General features: G+C 36.1%; 1 protein-coding gene across 1 annotated transcript; it reads left to right on the top strand.

Annotated features, from left to right (window-relative positions):
- Window positions 1-1,957: 1,957 nt before the first annotated feature.
- LOC138347404 (uncharacterized) lies at window positions 1,958-2,614 on the top strand. The gene has a single exon (XM_069295702.1). It carries the CDS (start codon window positions 1,958-1,960, stop codon window positions 2,612-2,614), a length of 657 nt encoding a protein of 218 aa, XP_069151803.1.
- The last annotated feature ends 20,405 nt before the right edge of the window (window positions 2,615-23,019 follow it).

The raw sequence follows: 23,019 nt of genomic DNA, 5'->3' as shown, positions 1-23,019 counted from the left end.
TTACATGTTTTTTGTTTTTATAATTTTTATCAAAATTGATTATTAAATATATTTTTATATCTTACAGATACTTGTTTGCAACGGTCTTCGAAAAAAAAAAAGTTTCTTGATTGATAATGATGATGTGAAACTTGTGGAACTTCGTAAGAGTTCTAAAACAATATCGATAAAAAAATCCCACCAAACAACATGTTGAGGAACTTGTTTATAACGGTAGTCGAGGGTGGAGCTACAACCATTGATGGGTGTGTAGATGAACACCCTTTATTGAAAAAATATATTGTATATAGAGGCCAAATCAATGAAATTGTAAATATATACATAAGTTTGCACACACTTGACGTAAGTAGAGCCTCTAGCTCAGTAATAAAGATTGAGTTAGAAGCTTTGAGGCCCGAGGTTGATTTAGAAGGTTCAATTCTTGATGGCTTTAAGTTTATAACATCACTTTTTATTCGTCAAAACTCACTAAATATATTGTGGGTTACATTTTAAAATTTTGCAAATCCTTCATTGATAGAATCGGTAATTCTTCTACAAGAATATAAAAATTGGTGTTTTGATGATAGACAAGAAATGCAAACAATTGTAGTAGCAAATTGACGTAGACAAGCATTGGAATTAATTGTCATAGCCAAAATTAATATATTGAAGATACAAGTTGATACAAATAAGGAAACTTTAATATATTTTATTAAGGAAGAAAGTTGTATATAAAAAGGATTGTACAATAAAAGGTAAAATCAGTACTCCTTGTTTATACAATTACAATTTCCTTACCTTATTTGATAAGGATTCATGGCAGGAGAAAACTCTATAAGAAGAGGTCAAACGCAGATGAAGAAATCATGACTTCACATAGAGAGAAAAGTGAGAATTATTCATCAAGTAAAAGTCTTCAAGATCGATAGGTTTGCTGAGTTCAAGAAGTTCTTAAGTTAGAAAGTCTTGAACGTGTAAAACTATTTTCTTGTTTCATTGTTGAGTGTTAGTTACGATTCTTTGTACAAGAAGTGGGTTTGACTTCTTGCAGAGTTGAGCCTTGGTGAGGTTTGTAACAAAAGGTGGGTTTGGCCTTTTGGAGAGTAGAAGTAGTCGATTATAGTTAATCGAGAGTCGTTGTAGTGGTGAGGTTTTTGATTATTTAGTTGTAATCATAAAATCATCTAGTTGCATTAATAAAACGGGGTTTTTCCTTCCTTGATTGAGGAAGGTTTTTAATATAACAAGTGTTTGTGTTCTAACTTAAAACCAACTTACAAGAACCTGGTTCTTGTTCTAGGGGATAGGTTTCTTCATTTGGTATCAGAGCAGGTCTTTTCGATAAAAGATTCACACATTGAAAAGACTCAATGGAAACACCATCACCCCACAAGAAGGAGCTTCACAAACATGACAACCACTATTCAATGGCAAATACTATGGATTGTGGAAAAATCGTATGATGGATCATCTTATTGGCGAAAATCCTGCTCTATGGGGAGTAATTCTAGATAGACCAACTATACCAATGAAAACTGCAACTGATGGAATCACCAAAATTCCAAAGGAAAGAAAAGAATAGAATGCTGAAGACAAGCTCGCAATGCAAAACAATGCCAAAGCCAAGAAAATTCTGATCTGTGGTATAGGACCAGACGAATACAATCGAATCTTGTCTTGTCAAGATGCCAAAGCCATATGGGAAACACTACAAACCGTTCATGAAGGAACAACACAAGTCAAGATGTCCAAAATTGATAGCTTAAATAGACAATATGAACTATTTAGAATAGCACAAGGAGAGGCCATACAAGACATGCATACCAGGTTCACTTCAATCTTCAATGAGATGTACTCCTTGGGAGAGATAGTTTCCAATGGAAAGGCAGTAAGGAAACTCTTGAGTGTCCTTCCTTAAACTTGGGAAAGCAAAGTCAAGGCTATCACTGAAGCCCGCGACCTAGATACACTGGTCATGGATGAGTTAATTGGTAATCTCATCACATATGAACTCAAGAAAAACCAAGAAAAGGAAATTGGAGGAAAGAGGAAGGAAAGGAATCTGTATCTAAAGGCAACTGCATCATCAGATGATTTTGAGGATGAAAGTATTTCCCTTATAACCACAAGGTTCACCAGAATGCTAAAAAGAGGACAGAAATTTCAAAAGAAAACTCCTCAAAAATCCAATGAAAACACTAAAGACCAGGTCTGTCATAAGTGTGGAAGTCCGGATCACTTCATCAATTTTTGTCCACTTTGGGCTTTAGAGCAGAAAAAGACAAACTCTGAGAAAGGAAAAGACATCAAGAAAGATAAGTTTGTTCCCTCAAACAGAAGAATAACAACTCAAGAGGCAGAGATCTCAATGAAAAGGGCCTTTGCAACAATGGAGAATTCATCTGATGAAGAATCTGAGGTTGATGAGATAGAAAACAAATCCCTTCTTGCACTAGATCAAGAAAATGATTATGACTATCTTGCTCTAGTAGCAGTGGAAACCAAGGAAGAAAAGGAAACCTGGAGATCAAAAGAAATCATGTTAGCACTCATGGATAGATCAGATTCTGAAGAAGACAAAGAAGAAGAAGAAATGAATGAAAAAGGTTATTCTTCATCACATACAAGATAATCTAAACTCATATTCAAAAAGGGAGCTAGAATCTTTACTCTACACTCTCATTGATGCATATAAAACCATACATTCAAAAAAGTAATTGATAATGGAAGACTATGCATCACTAAGAGAAGAAAACAAGACGCTTGAAAAGCAAAATCCTCATATATTATCCAAAAATACTGAGTTAAGGAAAAACCTAGACTTGGTAAGTAAAAAGAATGAAGAACTAACCAAAGAGCTTCTTATGACTAAAACTGAGGCTGAAAATGGAATGAGATGGACCAGGTCCTCCATATTTCTTGACAACATTCATAAGAATCGTACATCTGAGAGACATGGAATAGGATTTGATAGAACTAGCTCTCAAGTAAAAAATCCCAACATAGATTGTCTATGCATGCCCTGTGGGCTGGTACGACATAAAAGTTATGATTGTTAAAGAAAACTAATTGCTCATAACAAAAACTTAAAATCTCTGAGAAAGCCTCATCATGAGAAAACCAATGAACAAAAACAAACCCTACAGTCAACTCTCTTTCCAGATGGGCCAGAAAAAATCTTATTCATCCATTCTTTAAGCATAAATCAAAGTGGATCTGGGTACCAAAATCTAACCCCCGAAATTAAGCTGCAGGGATCAGTGAGAAGGAAGCAACAACAGTGGTACTTGGATAATGCATGTTCCAGACACATGACTTGAGATAAAAGGAGCTTCCTCTCACTCAAAAACATCAAAGGTGGAAACGTCGCCTTTGGTAATGTAAAAAGTGGGGAAATTCAGGGAATTGGAAAGGTTGGGTCCATGGATACTCATGCAATTGAAAACACATACTATGTAAATGGCCTACAACATTATCTATTGAGTGTATCCCAAATATTTGATAAAGGAAACAATGTTCTCTTTACAGAAAAAGAATGCAGAGTAAAAAATTCAGTGACTGGGAACCTGGTTATACTAGGTAAGAGACACAAGAATGTGTACAATGCCAAGATTGTTGACTCTAAGGAAGATACTCTTAAATGTCTAAGTGCAGTTTCTGATTGCTCCATGCTCTGGCACAAAAGAATGGGACACATTAGCATGACAAAAATAAATAAACTCATATCTAAAGACCTGATTAGGGGACTGCCAACCAAAAGATTCAGGGACAACCAAGTATGTGGAACCTGCATTCAAGGAAAACAGGTTAGATCATCCTTCAAACCAAAGTTGACAGTCAGTACTACCAAGCAACTAGAACTGGTTCACATGGATTTGTGTGGACCAATGTGTATACAAAGTAGAGGTGAGAAAAGATATGTGTTTGTAATAGTTGATAATTATTCAAGATTCACTTGGACATTGTTTCTTGCAACAAAGAATAAAATATTCACTATGTTTGAAATCTTTGCAAAGCTGGTTCAGAAAAAATTCAACAAAGAAATAATTAGCATCAGATCTAATCATGTACTGGAGTTTAAAAACTCACTATTCCTACAATTTTGTATTACAAATGGGATTGAGCATATCTTTTCAGCACCTAGAACACCACAACAAAATGGTGTAGTTGAGAGGAAAAATAGAACACTGGAAGATATTGCAAGAACAATGTTAATCTCAAGAAAACTTCCAAAATCCTATTGGGCTGAAGCAGTAAACACAGGATGCTATCTAATAAATAGATGTATGATCAAATCAGCGTCAAACAAAACACCATATGAGCTGCTAAAAAGAAGAAAACCAAATTTAGCACATCTTAGGGCCATTGGGTGTGTATGCTTTATACACTACAATGATAAAGGAAATTTAGGAAAATTTGATGCCAAGAGTGATGAAGGAATTTTTCTGGGCTATTCGTCACAAAGCAAAGCCTACAAGGTACTCAACAAAAGAACAAACCGTGTTGAAGAAAGTGTTCATGTTGTCTTTAATGAAAATAATAGTAAAGTTGAAGGAAATTCAGAGGATGAACAAAATGAAGGAACCTGCTCCAAGTCATCAGAACAAAAAATATGGGAAGAAGAATCCATACCCTCTCATAAAACACCTGAAATAGAAGATAAGTCTACTAATGAAACTGGTCCTTCTGCATCTCAAGAGACAGTAAACATCCAAACTCACAGCTGGGAACATCAAAGCTATCATCCTTTACAAAACATTCTTACTCCAATTAACTCAGGCATCTCAACAAGATCCAAATTACGTAGCATGTGTGCCTTCTCTGCCTATGTATCCCTGATTGAGCCAAAAAAATATGAAGGAAGCACTATTAGACTCTCATTGGATTAGTGCTATGCAAGAAGAACTTAATCAGTTTGAAAGAAGCAGAGTATGGAACCTGGTTCCAAAACCTCAAAACAGAACCGTAATAGGAACAAGGTGGGTGTTTAGAAATAAGATCGATGAACAAGGTCAAATCGTACGCAACAAAGCTAGGCTGGTTGTACACGGATATAACCAAGAGAAGGGATAGACTACGATTAAACTCTTGCACCCGTAGCAAGAATTGAGGCAATCAGAATATTGATTACATATGTTGCTCACATAAAATTTAAACTCTATCAAATGGATGTCAAAAGCGCCTTCTTAAATGTTTATCTGCAAGAAGAGGTGTATGTAAAACAACCCCCACGTTTTGAGAATACCAAGTATCCTGATCATGTATACAAACTAGACAAAGCACTCTATGGGCTAAAGCAAGTACCTACAGCATGGTATGATCGATTGTCCACTTTTCTTCTCATATATGGATATACAAGAGGAAAAATTGATAATACACTGTTTCTTCGAAAACAAGGTGAAGATCTGTTCATATTCCAAGTATATGTAGATGATATCATATTTGGAGGAACTAATGACTCACTAGGAGTAGGATTTGCTCAACTAATGAATAGTAAATTTGAGATGAGTATGATAGGAGAACTAAACTTCTTTTTAGGACTCCAAATCAAACAAACTCCAGTTGGAACATCAATTCATCAACAAAAATACATCAAGGAATTACTGAAGAAAAATGATATGAATGAAGCTAAGTCAAATGACACATCTATTGGGACAACAACAAAACTTGATAGAGATGAGCCAGGTTCACCAGTAAATGACACTAGATATAGAGGTATGATTGGATCACTCATATACCTTACTGCCAGTAGACCTGATATAGTGTTTAGTGTTGGTCTATGCGCACGCTTTCAGTCCTGTCCTAAGGAATCACATCTAAAATTTGTCAAAAGAATCTTGAGATATTTAAAAGGCACAATGAACTTGGTTCTCTGGTATACAACTAGTGACTCTTTTGATCTAAAAGGATTTGCTGACGCAGATTATGCAGGACATATGGTAGATAGAAAAAGTACCTCTGGGATGGAACAAATGTCTAACATCTTGGGCAACTAGAAAACAATATTCAGTTGCTTTATCCACTGCTGAGGCTGAGTATGTAGCAGCTGCTTCTTGTTGTGCCCAACTTCTTTGGATAAAACAGCAGCTTAAAGATTTTGGTATAAAAACAGGTTGTACTCCCATTCTTTGTGATAATACAAGTGTTATGAATATGGCCAAAAACTCAGTTCAACACAAATGCACCAAACATATAGATGTTAGACATCACTTCTTTCGTGATAATGTTGAAAAATGAAACATAGTAATAACGTTCTGCAAAACTGAGGATCAAGTTGCTGATATTTTAACCAAAGTACTCGGAAGAGAATCATTTCAGAAAAATTGACTTGCGTTAGGGCTCATCTTTTTAGACTGATTTCTGTCTAACCAAGTTCACAGGATATAAGAACAAGGTCCAGTCTGGTTGGTTCTACAACTGCTTTACACTAAGCAAGGAAAATCAGCAGTCAAAAATTAAAAAAAAAGGGAAAAAATATTTCTTCTTCTCTCTCCTATGACACTTCTCTGAAAAGCAAGTGCAACCATCAAAGCACACGTCTCTTCGATGTCAATCACTCATAATTACTAAAACTCCTCGAATATAACATCAAATCCGTTCCCAATTAATCACTTTCTCCAAACAATCAACCAACTCTTTCTCCTCTTCCATTTTTAAGAAAAATCCTCTCCATCACCATGTTTGATCCTCTTGCAGCTTACTCAGATGATGAAAATCCATCTTACAGTGCATCTTCTCAGGGGGGAGAGAACCCCATCATTGATACAATACTTGCCCAGGGGGGAGAAAATTAACCCACAACCAAACCATCTACACCCCCCCCAAATCAGATTAGTCTACAACTCCACCACCACCAGTTACAGAAACACCTCCACCAACAGTAGCAGAGTCTCTACCACCACCAACTACAAAAACATCTCCACCACTAGTCGCAGAGTCACCACCACCACCTGTCATAGATTCACCATTACCACCAAACCCAGAAACGCCCATAACCACTATCCCAAAAAATCCCTCTTCTTCCCCATCTCACAAAACCACCCCTTAAAATCTACCACCATCTCCACATTCTTTAAATAATGATGACATCCTTCTAAGCACATTTCACCCTAAAAAACCAAGACGGCCAAAAAAACACATTGCAGTCAAACAAATTCCTCCGCACAGGCCAATAACTCGGAGTGTGAATGTAGTCAAACCAACTGATGGTGCAACATCCAGTGTGAAACGTTGTTGTCTGGGTAAGTCTCTTGTTCACTCATCTATCACTCCAATGGTTCTTGATTGTGAATCTGATGATGTATCTGAGGGTAAAAATTTTGAAACCTCTCAGTCGAAGTCAAAATCTGCAAAAAGAAATGCGGATAAATTTCTCAAAGTTGGAAAAAAAATATTTTCAAACCAAAACAGTGCTTAGGAGTAGAACTTTTATCCTGATATTCTATCAATGGTCATAGTCAAGCAGGTCTGTGAGTTATTACGGTTTCAGGGGTGGGAGGAGCTATTTCTTGAACCTAATCTGATTTATGAACAAGAAGTAGTAGATTTTTACACAAATCTAACAATCTTGGAAGGGGATGTAGTATCTTCTAGTGTGAAGGGAGTTGAGATTGTTTTTGATGCAACTAAACTTGGGGAAATTTTACATATACAATCTATTGGTATTAATGAGTATCATTGGGCTTTTGAAGAACATTCTAACCTTCCAGGTAAGTTTTCTCAAGGTAGAGTCAATTCTAGGGCCCAGACTGTGTTAAAGGGTATTATGAGATCAGTTCATAAGCTTCTCTTTGAGATAGTGCATAAGAAAATATTGCCCAGGGGTCACCATCGTAACAAAGCTTCCATAAGGTACATAGGAATTATGAATGCTCTTGAATGTAAAGAACGTATTGACTAGGCCACACTGATCATTAAACACTTTGCTAGAATTGTTGATCCTAAACTAGGTTCTCATCAATTAGCATTTGGGAATCTTTTAACTAGAGTGTTTGATGCATTTGAAATACCATTGGGAGAAGGTAGGGTTTTGACTCGTGCAGGTATGTTTACTCAAACCATTCTTGCTGATTGTGGTATTCCTATGGAGTCGGAGAAGGTCTCTAATGCTTCTCCACGTACATCTGGTCTTATTGCTAAATTACTCAGGGAACTCAAAGTGGCAGAAGAAAAGTATGCCACTCTTGAATTGGAAAACCAGAATTTACATGCTCAGCTTCATACTTCAAATTCTCAGATTCACAGGTTGAAAGATCAGTTGGTGCAACAGCAGCTTGCTAACAATGCAAGGGTTGACAGAGTACAAGATATGCTTGCTTCTGCCTCCACCAAGCCTAGTCAATCTTCAACTTGAAAAGCATCTTGTTTGCACCTGGTTCTTTTGATTACTTAACACTGTCTTGTTAATCTTCTTTTTGTTGCCAGAACATTTTATTTTGCACAACTGGCTGAGCATCAATTGTTGTTGTGGATTTTATCTGGTTTTGTTTAGCTGTTATTGGACTCTTTTTTGATTTGTCAAAAGGGGGAAGATTATTTGCATCATACAGATTTGTCTTCATCAAAAAGGGGGAATATCATAGAATCGGTAATTCTACTACAAAAATATAAAAATTAGTATTTTGATGATATAAGAAATGCAAACAATTGTAGTAGCAAATTGACACAGCCAAGCATTGGAATTAATTGTCACTACCAAAATTAATATATTGAAGATACAAGTTGATACAAATAAGGAAACCTTAATATATTTTATTAAGGAAGTAAGAAGAGGTCAAACGCAGATGAAGAATTCACGACTTCACATAGAGAGAAAACTGAGAATTATTCATCAAGTAAAAGTCTTCAAGATTAATAGGTTTGTTGAGTTCAAGAAGTTCTTGAGTTAGAAAGTCTTGAACGTGTTAAATTATTTTCTTGTTTCATTGTTGAGTGTTAGTTACGATTCTTTGTACAAGAAGTGTGTTTGGCTTCTTGTAGAGTTGAGCTTTGGTGAGGTTTGTAACAAAAGGTGGATTTGGCCTTTTGGAGAGTAGAAGTAGTCAATTATAGTTAATCGAGAGTCGTTGTAGTGGTGAGGTTTTTGATTATTGAGTTGTAATCATAAAATCATCTAGTTGAATTAATAAAACGGGGTTTTTCCTTCCTTGATTGAGGAAGGTTTTTAATTTAACAAGTGTTTGTGTTCTAACTTAAAACCAACTTACAAGAACCTGGTTCTTGTTCTAGGGGATAGGTTTCTTCATTCATAAAATATTTGGCTTTGCCATTCAGGATAGTATAACTTTCTATAATATTAACTTTTTATTTTTTTTCAATTACAGAAATTTACAAAATCATATAGAGCTAACTCGTGTTTAATAATTTCGTAGGAAGCATGGACACTCACGTTGATATAGAAATTCGCTATAATTATAGTGTTTATTTTAAAGGTCCCAACATTGTGATAAAAAAATGTAGAGAGCCTACACAATTCATAAAAATAATCAACTTATGGAAATGAAAAAAATTATCTGTAGAATTTGATGAGAATAATCAAGCTATTGGTGAGAATGCAACTAAATTTATTTGGTTTTTGGGACAAACAGTTAGAAGCCGAAGCTGACCTTTAAAAGTAGATGGTTGAAAAGAAATTGAGGACAATAAGATTGACCACATATGGGATATCATATTGGTAAGAATAAATTAATAATTTTATAATTTTGTTTAAGTTTTTAAAATTTAATATCTATAAGAATATATTATCGTAAATTATATTTAATATATTTTTGTAGGAAAAATTTACTTTAATGTGTTTGAGGACAGAAAATATGCAATCATTGGTCATATGAGTGATCTTTATAGAGACTATAGACACAAAATGAAAAGTAAGTATTTTGATTCAAAAGCATCTTATCAACTTTACTTGCGAAATAAGCCTAAGCGTGTTACAGCCGAAGACTGGAAATATTTGGTTAATCTTTGGAGTGATGCTGATTTCCAGGTATGATGTATTTGATTAAAAAAATTGTTTTATTAGAGAAATGGTTTTATTTTATCAATTAAATAAAGGAATGTTTAATATTTTTTTAAAACTTCATTCAGAAGAGATGTATGCAAAATAAATCGAGTAAATAAAAACGTTCCTTACTTCCATATATTTGGAACCCAAAGTTATGCAAGACTTAGACATGAAATGGTACACAAAATATATTTAGAATTAACTTAGAAGAATTTATTGTATCTAATTAATTTAAATAACATTAATGATTGTTAATTTTATAGGCAAAGGACGGGAGAACTCCTTCCTGTGCTGAAGTTTCATGGAATTTCACAATTAAAAAATAGGAAAACAAGTAGATTCTTTACAACAAGATGTCGTGGTAATTTTAATATGTTAACTTTCCTCTTTATTTGATTAATAATTATTTATTTTCATATACTTTTGACTGTACGATCAATTTGACCAATTAAAAAAGCAACAATAAAATAGAGAAATATCTCTAAATGATGATGATATGTTTTAAAAATGTACTTGGGGCGGAAAAAAGTTGATATCTTCACGCATATGGCCCTAGAAAAAATATTAGTGAATATTTTGGTGGTAGACCAACAAAATTATAATTCAAAACAATTAGAATCAGCAAGAAAAGAATCAAACGAGCATTTGGAAGAAGTCAAAAGAGAAGCTAAGGAACAAATTGAAGAAATGAAGAAAGAAACAGATAACAAATTAGAAGAGTTGAGTAAAAGGTGGGAAAAGAAATTTCAAATGATGATTGAAGCTCAAGGTCAACAATCAAATGATACTTTTAGCATAAAAATGTTCTTTTTTTTTTTTATAGTTTTTCATATCATTGATTTAGTAAATATGTGAATTATTTTTTGAAAAAATCATATTAATAACTAAATTATATATTTATTGCGTCGTTTTCTTATGTAATATATTGACGAGACAAATAACTATTATGTCTTGTAAAAAAATTATGTGTTTGAATAAAATGATGTTTCACTATTTTGAATAACATTTTTGAATCTTTATTAAGTCTTTTCTCCATGTATTGTATTTATTATACAATATATTTCACACATTTCTAATATAAATTTCATGTTAAATTAGCAACTACATTGTATGAATTTGTAGAAATGAATATTATTTTAGGTTGAAAAATATATATAATTGCCACAAAAATATCTTGTGAAGAATATATAATTGCAAATAAAATATTTTAGAATTTTCAGCTACAACTTATATCTTGTGACAATGAAGTGTTAAATTTTAGTTATGAAATTTTAAATCTGTAGCTATATCTATACTCCTATAATTGCCATGTATAGAGAACTTGGCTAAAATAATTACTTTTTAATAACAAATAAATTGGTACAATGCAACCCCTTATGGCAATTTTACAAATATATATATAAAATTATTTATCATGGCACAAGAATAAAATAATTAGCTATAAGTATACTTTTTCGTGGAAGAAGTTTGTATCCATTGAGGCTATAAATAATTTTATTTTGTAGTTATAAGTATAAAATCTTAGTTACGAACCATTTAAGTTTGTAGCTAACTATTAGTCACGCTACATCTTGCTACACATGCTACAAAACAAAAATGTAGCTAAAGTGTTTAGCTATGCAAACTTTTATATTTAGCTACAATGTATTTTGTAGCTTAAAGTACGTTTTCTTATAGTGAGTGGGTTTTGACCTTGAGACTCAATCAATTAGCATGTCATTAGCTTCATAGTAATTACCCTTTGGATGATAGACAATGATTGGGTAGCATATTAAATACCCTAAATTCGATTGTTTAAGTATAAATGTCAGTTCCGACCTAGGGTTTAATGCTTTATACAAATCATGGGTAGAAAATTTTATGAAATCGAAACCATATGAATGATGAACTAACATATGATATGTTAAAATGCATGTATAGACTTAATTATTTTTAGAATTGGTCCCGGAATAAAATCAGAAGTTGAATTAAAAGACGCCTGAAATTTGGCACCTTCCTTAGTTACGAGACCTCGTCTATGGTCCGTCTTTCAGTCGACGGACCATCGATGGGGTCCATAGTTTTCCACGCCCACAAGTAAGAGCAAGTTTCAAACGAAGGATGTGGACTACGGTCTGTCGATTAATCGATGGTCCGTTCTACATATATGTTGCTTCTATCTGAGGGTAGGTTTCTGAACCTATCCAATAGACAAAAGGGTCCATGGACCGTAGATCAGTCAACGGACCGTCAATGGTGCCCGTCACCCTAAATTGCTACCTAAAGTATTTTTTACTTATTTTTAGTGTGTCGTAAGTTATTTGGTGCTAATAAATGCTTCACAGGTACAATGAAACCTAAGAAGAAAGTGGTCTATACCAAAGGGGTAAATCCAAGTCGTTCGCCCCGTCGTATCAATTAATTGATGAATACACCGACACAGAGAAGGACCCAGCCTTTGTTCCTCCGGTAAATCAAACCCCAGCAGCATCATCCTAAGTCACTAGGGGCACCCCCCCAAGAAGGTGAACGTTGACGTAGTCACTGCCTCCCGGTCTGATGAGGAGCGCACACTGATTGGTTCACCAACCGGGGCTGCTTCAAGTATCGAAGGGGGCTCAACATCCGGATCCGAGTTTTCCATGATCAAGGTCAACCCAGTCTTCAGGGTCCAAGTCAGCCACTGCATCCTGATCCATCTCTCATGTAGCCATCAGATCAGGAGAAAAGGAATAACATGCATCGTTTGATGAGGCCAGTAGCTCAAGAGCTGCACCTACACACCACACAGATGACCCTACTCTGGTAGCAGAGGAACCAAATAGGTGGTGTATTAACTAGGAATGGCAAATCTACAGTACGATGATAAACGAAAAGTGGATGATGACCCAACTAATAGGTGAGGAACTTCGAGTCCTCACATGGAGTCTACATACAGTGCCAGAGGTGCACCGACTTTTAATCTCCACAAGTGCGATTATATGTCTTGGGACTTGGGCACATATAGCGAGAAGATTGTGCGGTATTTCTATGCTTCGTATGAAGCCACTCTCCTAGAATCCATCAAAAGCAGGCAAAACACTCCAAACAGGACCCTCTCACTTCTACACTAGTCCAAAGTTGTTGGGTAGACATCTCTCAAGCCACCATCAGCTGATATTTATATGGCCCCCACCACTGGTATAGAGTCGACTTATAATTCTTTTTAGTTTGATTACCGGTGGGACATTGTTTGGGGTGTTGATTTTTAGAGGAGTGTCGAGAAGTGAGGCGGTGAAAATGTGGTTGGACCAATATATAGCAGCAGATAGTGAGCAAACTGACTGGGGCATAGCACCCTAAGTAGGCATCCGGATGACCCCACTGAATTTTGTGGACCAATTTTTGTGTCTTCTAGTACAAAACAGAAAGTCACCTACACAGGCTGACAACGTACTCACATGGGAGATGACAATCATGGTGGCAGCGCTGGTAGTAGGGCTAGAGATTTACTTCTCCCAGATGATGTCGGCAAAGATACACGAGAGGGCGTTTAAGACCTCCACTAATTAACCCTTTCCGTGATTAATCTTTCAGATATACCGGGATGCTGGAGTTCCTATATGGCACTGTGATATAATTCTCTATCCGATTGGGATAGGTCTCATCAAGTATGAGGATAATGTGGCAGCACTCCGCAGAAGGCCCCGATTCGAGGTTCCCCCATTTGGAGAGAATTTTGCAAACACGGTGGAGCAGGCCCAAGGGGATGACCCTTCCATACCATAACATGCCGACCCCACTCCAACCTCTTCTACTCATGCAGCCAGCAGGGCCCCCGACTCGTTCAGATCCACATCACCAGCTGAAGCAGCAATCTCTCTAGCTAAAGTCCAGAAGCTAGAGGCGCAGATGGCCACCCTGCTCCATCATATTTAGTTGTGGATGCAAAAGTCTATAACGAAGGCAGAGGAATGCATAGAGAAGCGTGGGACCGAGCAAAAAAAGTAACAACTTCATGCCGTTCACAAATGCCTTGATGAATTTGAGTTGCGTGTTATAACATGACTAGCCCACTCCACTGATCTCACTACCATTCAGACTGAGCTGGCAAGCCTGCAGCTGATGCTGATGTTTTTTCCATCTTGGATTTGCCGGGGACTGAGCTGGAGTATGCCTCACAGATCTAGCCAAATATATAAAACACGAACCCCGTGTTCCCGGCAAGAGACAACGTTCTAGCCGCACTACTAAAGCGGAGATGAGGCTCGTGCAATAAAAAATGAGTGGGAGGAGCTAGAACAGGCTAGGAGGGTGCATGAGTTAGATTTAGGGGTATCAAGTTCCGTGCCCGTGAGAGGAGAAAGAAGAACTACTATATTGATAGAGTGGTGGATGGCACTATTGATGGTTTCATCCTGAGAGATGTAGGCACTACTAATGGTGACTCTATTGCTGATCTTGCGAGCTCTGGAAAACTGTACCCACCCATTTTTTGATAGGTTTTCAGCGTTATGCGCAACAGGTTTGTTTTACCTATCATCATGATGTTTATGATTTATTGTTCATTGGGGACAATTTCATTCTTTTTTTGCTGGGGTGGGACAAATGGAATGTAAGTGATAGGGTGAAGTATGAGTATCCCAACTCATGGTCCTCTCTTAGGTTTTCTTGCTTGTGTTCTTTTTGCCCAAGAGATTGCTTAAATTTCTGTTGAACTGAAGCATGATGGTTAGTAAAAAATGATACCCCGTCAAATTTTAGTGCTTGCATTTATAGGTTCAGATAAGTGTAATGTGTTGGCTCTAAACATGTCATGAAAAGGCACCAACTGCATGACCTTCAAGTAAAACTTGAACTGGGAATTTTGATAATCTGATAGACAATGATGTGCCAAGTGAGTGTGAGGATATTTGAGTGTTCAACAATTGTGCCTAACTAGAACTTGTTTGGTTAGTCCTGCTAATCTAGAAGCTAGCAAGTGACCATAGGCACTTGTTTGAAATAGCAAACATCTAGCCTAAAAGAGGTTGGCCAAATGAAATAAATGTACCTTTTGATCCAAATATGTTGAGCCTGTAATAGGCTATTTTTCTTTTCTTTCGCCAACTCACCTTCCCAGCGTATAATGTTTTGGCACTAGTCCCTCCTAGGACATGTGCACCTCGACTTAGTCCAAAAGCCTAAATTAAGGATGGCTAATGCAAAAAGTCATCTCACTTTGGCCCTAACCCAACTCAAGTATTGTGCACCTCAATTCATGGAAAAGTGAGTTGGGGGTGGCTATTATGAGAGAAGACCCAAAAATGGGTGTGAATAAAGTTGGATGTTAAAAATAAAAGCATAAGTAAGAGAAGGATGTGACTTGGTTAAAATGAAAGAACAGTTGAAAAAGAAAGGAAAAGACATAGTTTTCGAAGAAAAAGATATAAAAACTGAAAGTCACATCTAGAAGGGAAATAAGGCAAAAGAAATAAGAGAAAAGAAATAGGGGGTCAAGAACATTAAAAAGAGGTGGAAATCTTAGTGGTAATGTCAAGGATGGAAGATAGTCACTAAATGTACTATAATGTATCACATCCGACCCTGTGCCTACATTACAAACCAAGAAAGTACTAAAGTGATCCTAGAGTCTAGTTTGGTGAACCCAAGAAGCAAAGATAAGGCAAAGCCTATGGCGTGGAGCACTAACTGTATTTGAACTCATTTTCCAAGCACGAGTGTTGAAATAGATCCTTGTACCCAAAATGTAAAATAACTTTGTATAAACTAACGATTTTGTTTGAAGTGAGGGCAATAGTTATATTATGAGAGAATTGGTACCTTGGTGAGAAGAAAACCAATAAAGGTGTTTGTTGCATTGTGAATTCATGTCAAGATGTGATCCACATGATTTAGCTTACCGAGACTAGATGTTCAGGCAGAAAAAGGAGAAGACAACTAAAAAAAGTATAGAAACAGACCTACGGAGGCAATCGATGGACCATCGTTCAATCGACGCTCCTTAGGTAAAGGTCATAGAAGAGCAAACCAAGCATTGGAAGAAATCAGGAAAGTTTGACCAAGTGTGGAATCACGGTTGGCATCGACCGTACTGGCGAACCATAGTTTGTGAATGTGAGGGTTCCAATACATTATATTTAAAGAATCTAAGTGTGGACTAATGGAGGAGCATCGACGGACTGTAGATGGAAGGATAGACCGTGTTGTTGGTCCGTCGTTTGATTTAGAAGGGTTCCATCCAGAGAGAAAAATATTTCTACGTCCTTGCTGACAGAAGTAATCCACGGACCGTCGATCAGCCGATGGACTGTAAGTTTTCTTGTCGATTAAATCCGTGTTCCTGAACAAAACATTCCTTATTTGAATTTATTTTTCATTAAGACTTTGTTTTCTATAAATACGGAAAAAATCCTCATTTTTAGGGTTAGCTACTATTACTTTTGTTCTAATTCTTGTTTTGGGAATTTCTGTTGGCAACCTTACCAATTTATAGGTTTCCAAAGTTTATTTAAAGATTTTGATTTGAAATTTAAGTTGGATTTATGGATTAACAATTCCACTTACGTAAGTTCATAATTCTTTCCTCTACAAACGTAAAAATGGGTTCTTGCTAATATGGTTAACTAAATCCACAACTATGGTTGCGGGAACCATGACGGATGAACAAAATATAACTAGTACTTAAGAGATTCTTGAATAGTGTTTTTGTATGCATTGATAATTCTTTCGCTTAGAAGTCTTTTTAACGAGTGCACGCGTTAAAACTTGCCTTGTTGCTACTTGCTGGACCAAGGATGTAGTTAATGAGAAAAGAATTCTGAACATAGATTTAGTATGATATTATCTAATAGGCTAGTGTCGATTGCTGCAAAGTAATAACTAAGTTATACATCGATTATGATGTCTGATATGAGGTAATTATAAGGGTTGATAAATTATACACACTTAGTCGGACCAAGGTGTGGGGTGAAATTCTCTAGATATCGGATCAAGGATTTAGAGATAACTAAGTTATCGCTTTGCATGTAATACGCTAGGAAATGATTGCTATTACTAGGAATATCGCGTTATGAACTTATGGGAAACACACACACCTTAATTACTTTCTCATCTTGATAACAATCAAAGTTTCCTTTTGCTTACTTGATAATCACACAATTGAAGCAATTTGTTTCACAAACACCCCCCTTTACTTACTTGTTTTGGAAATACCTTGACTAAAAATATATAATCGTGGGTTAAAGATAATTCTAAATCATATTTCTCAATGGATCGACCCCAACCTACTAGTTGGGTTCTTTACTTGATAATGATCGCGTATGAGGGAGGTGTAATTTGAGCGTATCAAATAGATAGTTATAAATTGTTAGCTCATGAATCTTTTCCATTTTTCATTTTAAATGTTTAAAGACTTTAATTGTCTCTTTTAGCCAGTTGAATGTTTCCTTTATAACATTCTAAGTTCAGTACATGACTTTATCTCTTGAGTTATTTTATATGTTGAGTAAAGTCTTTCGCTGAGTTGTAAGTTAGGCCAAGGGTTTGCTTGGGGCAAACAGTGGTTCTCAATTGAAAGTCCCGCCCAGGTTTATCATGATCTGAGAGAAACCCCTAGTCGTAACCGCGTACTCGACTTCAAAAAGGTCTTATACAAACCTCATTGATCATTCATTGCATACGATACTTAAAATAAGGATGAATTTAAAACTTTCTTCACACGAAGAATATTTTCATTAATTAGCAAGGTGAATACTTCTAAAACATTAGAATATGTCTCATAATCATCTAATAGTTTAGAGTTTAACATAGGGACTAACCTCATACAAAAGTTAAACAAAGTGCCATGACCAGGGAGCACCCCGTAGAAGTTACCAGCGTGGTCGACCTTTCGGAGGTCTTGGACAAGCCTCTTAACATTCATCCATCACATTGTCATAGAAATTTAGCGAAAAATTTAAATCTTTTCAGAGCATAGCATAAAGCTAAAACACCATTTCATTTAATAATCATAAGTACATAGAAAAAATAGGGATACTCGCCCCTTGAAAACATAAATGAATAATCTATACTATTACGTGAAATTAAATCACATCTTGACATGAAAGTCCTTGAACCATAAGGACACACTTGAACTTGGAAATAGCTATCCAAGCTCTTCATTCTAGAAAAGATCCTCTAGCCATCACCACCTACACTTTGTGTAAAAGATTAAGAAGAATGGTATAAGTACAAGAATGCAATAAGTATGATAACCATGCAAAAACATGCTTTCAAGAGGACATTTAGTTAGAAATCATGCATCATGTCTTTTAGTAACGCATGAGCATTTAACACAATAAGCATAATATAGTTCACATTATGGGCTAATTGAAATATTAAGGAAATCATGGGTTATTCATGGAATTATATTGAAAATCATGTCAAAAACATTTATTAACCATATATCCATCATTATAATGACTTTGAAAACAATTTGACAATGAACCCATGTTAGATTGAAATTTAGGAATTTTAATCATAGAATCTCTTTGGTAAACCTTTGAAAGAACTCCTTGGATGAAAGGTTAACTTAGGGTAAAGGGTAAACATACCTTAATAGAAAAATATCCACGAAAATTTTGAGAAGAACCCACTCGGAATCCATCCCCTAGCTTGATCTTGAGTTTAGTCTTCAATGGAGGTTCTAGCGAGAGTTTATAAAGGTTTGATTTGAAGAATGAATTGTAAATAGGGTTTACATTTTTAACTAACTTATAATACCCAAAAATAGGTAAACAACCATACATGGTTTAATTGGAACGTGGGGTGAATTTTCCAATTCACTCCTTGGATGGCCGTGTCTAGACAGAAAGTTCCAGGTCCAAACAACGGCCCCAATGACGGAACATAGATGGAATGACAAGGCCGTTCTACACTCCATTGTTTGTGAATGAGACTCTCTCATTTTGAAGATAAGATCCCTCGTCTATGTGTGGAGACATTCCCCTATTTGACGGGGCATCAATCACACCACTAGTCGTCGATCATGGTTGTAGTTTGAGACTGTCTTGGCAAAATTTTGCCAATCTTTGTGTCCTTCTCAATCAATCCTAAATACAAACATATAGATGTAAGGGTCCTCTCCTATCATTTTATACACCAAACAACACGTAAAACATGCAAAGACACACTAGCACATACACACAACTAGTTTCCAAACATCTTGGTCATTCCTTGACATTTGACTACCAAACATCTTCAAACGAACTATAAAAGTTGTGAAACACTTTATTGACATGTTATTAAATCTTAAATCATATGTGAGACTATAGATTAACCTAGTTTATTTTAAGGGTCCTTATACAAAGACTAAAAAGACATAAAAAGGAACATGTGGGTTCTTGTCCTCGAATCTAATAGGATTCACCACAAAATCCATAGCATACCAAAACTTCAATACTTACACTTTAGTCAAAAATAATAAAAGAAGGGATTAGCACAATTAAGCACTAAGTATGGGAGACATGCAAAGATATGCAAAAAGGGACATTCAGTATAGAAACATTATATCATGAAATTTTGATTAAACTTTTTGTCATAAGAGTTGAAAAGTCATAATACAAGTCAACATTCACATATAAGACATATTTGATACGCTCAAATTATACTTACCTAAAGAAGTATAAACGGTCGTATCAAGTAAAGAATCCAATTGTTAGGTTGGGGTCGATCCCACGAGGATAATGGTTTAGACTTAACTTCAGTCTACGATTAAGTCTATTTAGTCAAGTACTTTCCAAAAATAATTAACTAAAAGAGGGGTTTAGTGTAACAAAATATTTAACTATTTCTAAGTTAGACTAATAGCAAGTTTATAAATTTGGTGTTTATCAAGTGATGAGAGAAACAAGGGTGTAAGTGTTCCCTATAGGTTCATAACGCGGTAATCCTTGCTATAACAATCTTTTCCTAGTATCTTGCATGCAAAGTTGTAAGTTATGTATACCTAATTTCTTGGTCCGGCAACTAGAGAATTTCAATTCGTGCCTTGGTCCGGCTACGTGTGTCTACTTTACTAAACCTTACCTTTACTTCATATTAATCATCATATTCGATGTATGGCTAAGTTACTACTTTGAACCAATTGAAACTAGCCTATTAGATAGTGTATACTAAATCTATGTTGATAATTCTTTTCCTATCAACAATCTCCTTGGTCCGGAAATTATAAATAGGACAAGTTCTAACGCGTGCACTTGTTAAAAAGACTTCGAAACGGAAAAATTATCAATACATGCAATACCCTATTCTAGAATTGTTATTTAGGAAGTTTTAGCTTGTTAATTACCATGGTTCCCATAACCCTAGTTGTAGATTTAGTTACCCATGCTAAGAATTACACAATTCATAATTGTTAAACAAGAAATCATGTGCTTACTTTAATAAGTTTGAAAAAAACCCAGAAATATCGCTTGAATTCACTAAAATATTGAAAGAAATGATTCCGGAAAATTAAAGTGTTTCCCAAAAACAAAAGTTTAACTTCCAATAACACAAATTTGAAAAATTGTAAAGAGTCTAACCTTAAAAACGAGGGGTCTTCCCTATTTATAATGATAATGTCCTAAAATAAAAAAGGGTTCTAAATAAGGAAATATCTATTGACAGCTTCCGTCTATCCATACTTTAATTTCCATCAACGGACCAGCAGCATGGTCCGTCAGTAGACCTACGGTCCATCAATGGCCTCCGTTCCTCCATACTTTGTACGTCGATGTCCCCCGATTGACAATGTCAAGCATATTAAGACACATTAGGTTCATATATCAATTAAACCATCATTTGGTCAATCCTAGGGCATCAATTAGTGAAATTTCAATCCTACAATCTAAAGTACTAAAAAGCCCTAAGTCGGAAAAACTAGAAAACTCATAACACCATTCATAAAGACATTAACACCCCTAACCCATTCACTTTCCATCATACTAAGGGACTAGGGACCCAAGCAATATTTTAATCATGCAATTTCGTCCTAAGTCAAGACCTACATACAGATTTCATCAATTTGGTATGCTTACATTTAGGTGTCCAAACAAAGAAAATGAAATCAGAAGTAGATGAGATGAACATACTTGTGTACTGTAGTGGATTGAATGAGGAGATGACTTTGTGCACAAAACAATATCAAGCCCACATTTGAACACCGAACGGAAGGAGTACAAAAGAATAGGGGTAGTTGGGAGAGAAAAGTTTTGGGATTGAGGGGAATTTTGGGGAAGATGGGTAATCAGGAAATGAGTAGTGAGAAATAGAATTGTGAGTGAGTGGGGGAGTTGAAGGAAAATGGAGACGGAAACAGTTGGGAAAAGGATTAGAAAGGGTGGGAGGTAGCTAAAAAGTTTTAAAAATCAATAAATAGCCGGTCGGGTTATTGGGTTTGGGGAACTAATGATTCCCCATCGACGGACCATAAGTCCATCGACGGTCCGTCAACTGTTTCGTCGACTGTGTCCTAACTTAGGAAAAATTAAAAATCATACCTGGGATCCACGGACGCCATCGACGGTCCGTCGGTTGGTCCGTAGATCAGTACACCAGACCAATTTCTATAGATTTCTGGTGATTTGAGCCCTGCATATTGAACACCCAATAAGCTAATCTTTTTGTGTTTTCTGGACACTTTTTAGACACGGACCCTAGCTTACTATCTAGCCAACACTTCTAAAAGAAAGTCAAGGAAAACTCATATACGACATGAAGTAAAAACATAAATAATGCAACTACTCCTATATAATAAAAAAAACCTATTGTTGGGTAGACGATACATATTGGGTTGCCTCCCAATCAGCTCTTGATTTAACATCGCGGCACGACGTAAGACTCTTGATTGCTCAGACTTCATCAAAATGTTATGCCTCAACCACTTCATTTGCATTTTCCACATGCCCGAGGTATATTTTGATTCTTTGTCCATTCACCTTGAACCTTACACTCTCTTTGTTCTCCAACTCAACCGCACCATGTGGAAAGACTTGAGTGATCAAGAATGGACTAGTTCATGTCGACTTGAGTTTGCCCAGAAAAAAATGCAACCTAGAGTTGAATAAAAGCATCAAATCCCCAACCACAAAGTCGCGCTTCTCAATTTTTTTGGTCATGTTACTTCTTCATCTTTTCTTTGTATAGGGATGAACTTTCATATGCCTTCAAGTGAAACTCATCAAGCCCATTTAACCCTTTCAACCTCTACTCCGCTGCTTCATTCCAATCAATCTTCAGTTTCTTCATTTCCCACATGGCCTTATACTCTAACTCAACCTGAAAGTGACAAGCCTTCCCATATACAAGTTGGTAAGGAGACATACCTATGGAAGTTTTTATGTTTTTCGGTAGGCCCAAAGATCATCATCAAGCCTCATTGACCAATCCGTTCTACTGGCATTCACTATTTTCGCTACAATCTGCTTGATTTCTCTGTTTGACACCTCAACTTGCATACTAGTCTGAGGATGGTAAGGGGTGGCCTCATTGTGGCGAACCCCATATTTCTCTGATAACCCTTTGGTCAACTTGTTGCAAAAGTGGGATCCCCCATCACTAATAATGGCCATTGGGGTTCAAAATCTGGAAAATATGTTCTTTTTCAAGAACGCGGTGACACTCTTTCCTTCATTATTTGCAAGTGCTATGGCTTTCACCTATGTGGACACATATTCAACCGCCACAAGAATGTACTTCATACTATTAGAACTCCCAAAAGGGCCCATGAAGTCAATGCCCCACATATCAAAAAACTCAATTACAAGAATGGGAATATAAAGGAAGCGCTTGCCTTCTAGAAATACCTCCATCTCTTAACACCTATTACATGCCTTGTCAAAATCATGAGCATCTTGGTGGATGGTTGTCCAATAGTAGACACATTGCAAGATTTTATGGGCAGTCCGGATACCACTACGATGTCCACCCACAAGTGAGGAGTGACATGCCTCCAAAACACTCAACATCTCAACTTCCGGCACACAGCGGTGAATAAGACTATCATCACAACTCCTATATAAATATGGCTCATCCAAAATGATTTTTTCACATCATAC

The sequence above is a fragment of the Solanum lycopersicum genome, chromosome 3, assembly GCF_036512215.1.
Source record: "Solanum lycopersicum chromosome 3, SLM_r2.1".
NCBI classification, from domain to species: Eukaryota; Viridiplantae; Streptophyta; class Magnoliopsida; order Solanales; family Solanaceae; genus Solanum; species Solanum lycopersicum.
The sequence above is the reverse complement of the archived record's forward strand: the minus strand, read 5'-3'. Positions and strand labels throughout refer to the sequence as shown.

Coding starts and splice junctions, on each gene's coding strand:
- LOC138347404 (XM_069295702.1), top strand. CDS start 1,958: ATGGATGAGTTAATTGGTAATCTCATCACATATGAACTCAAGAAAAAC.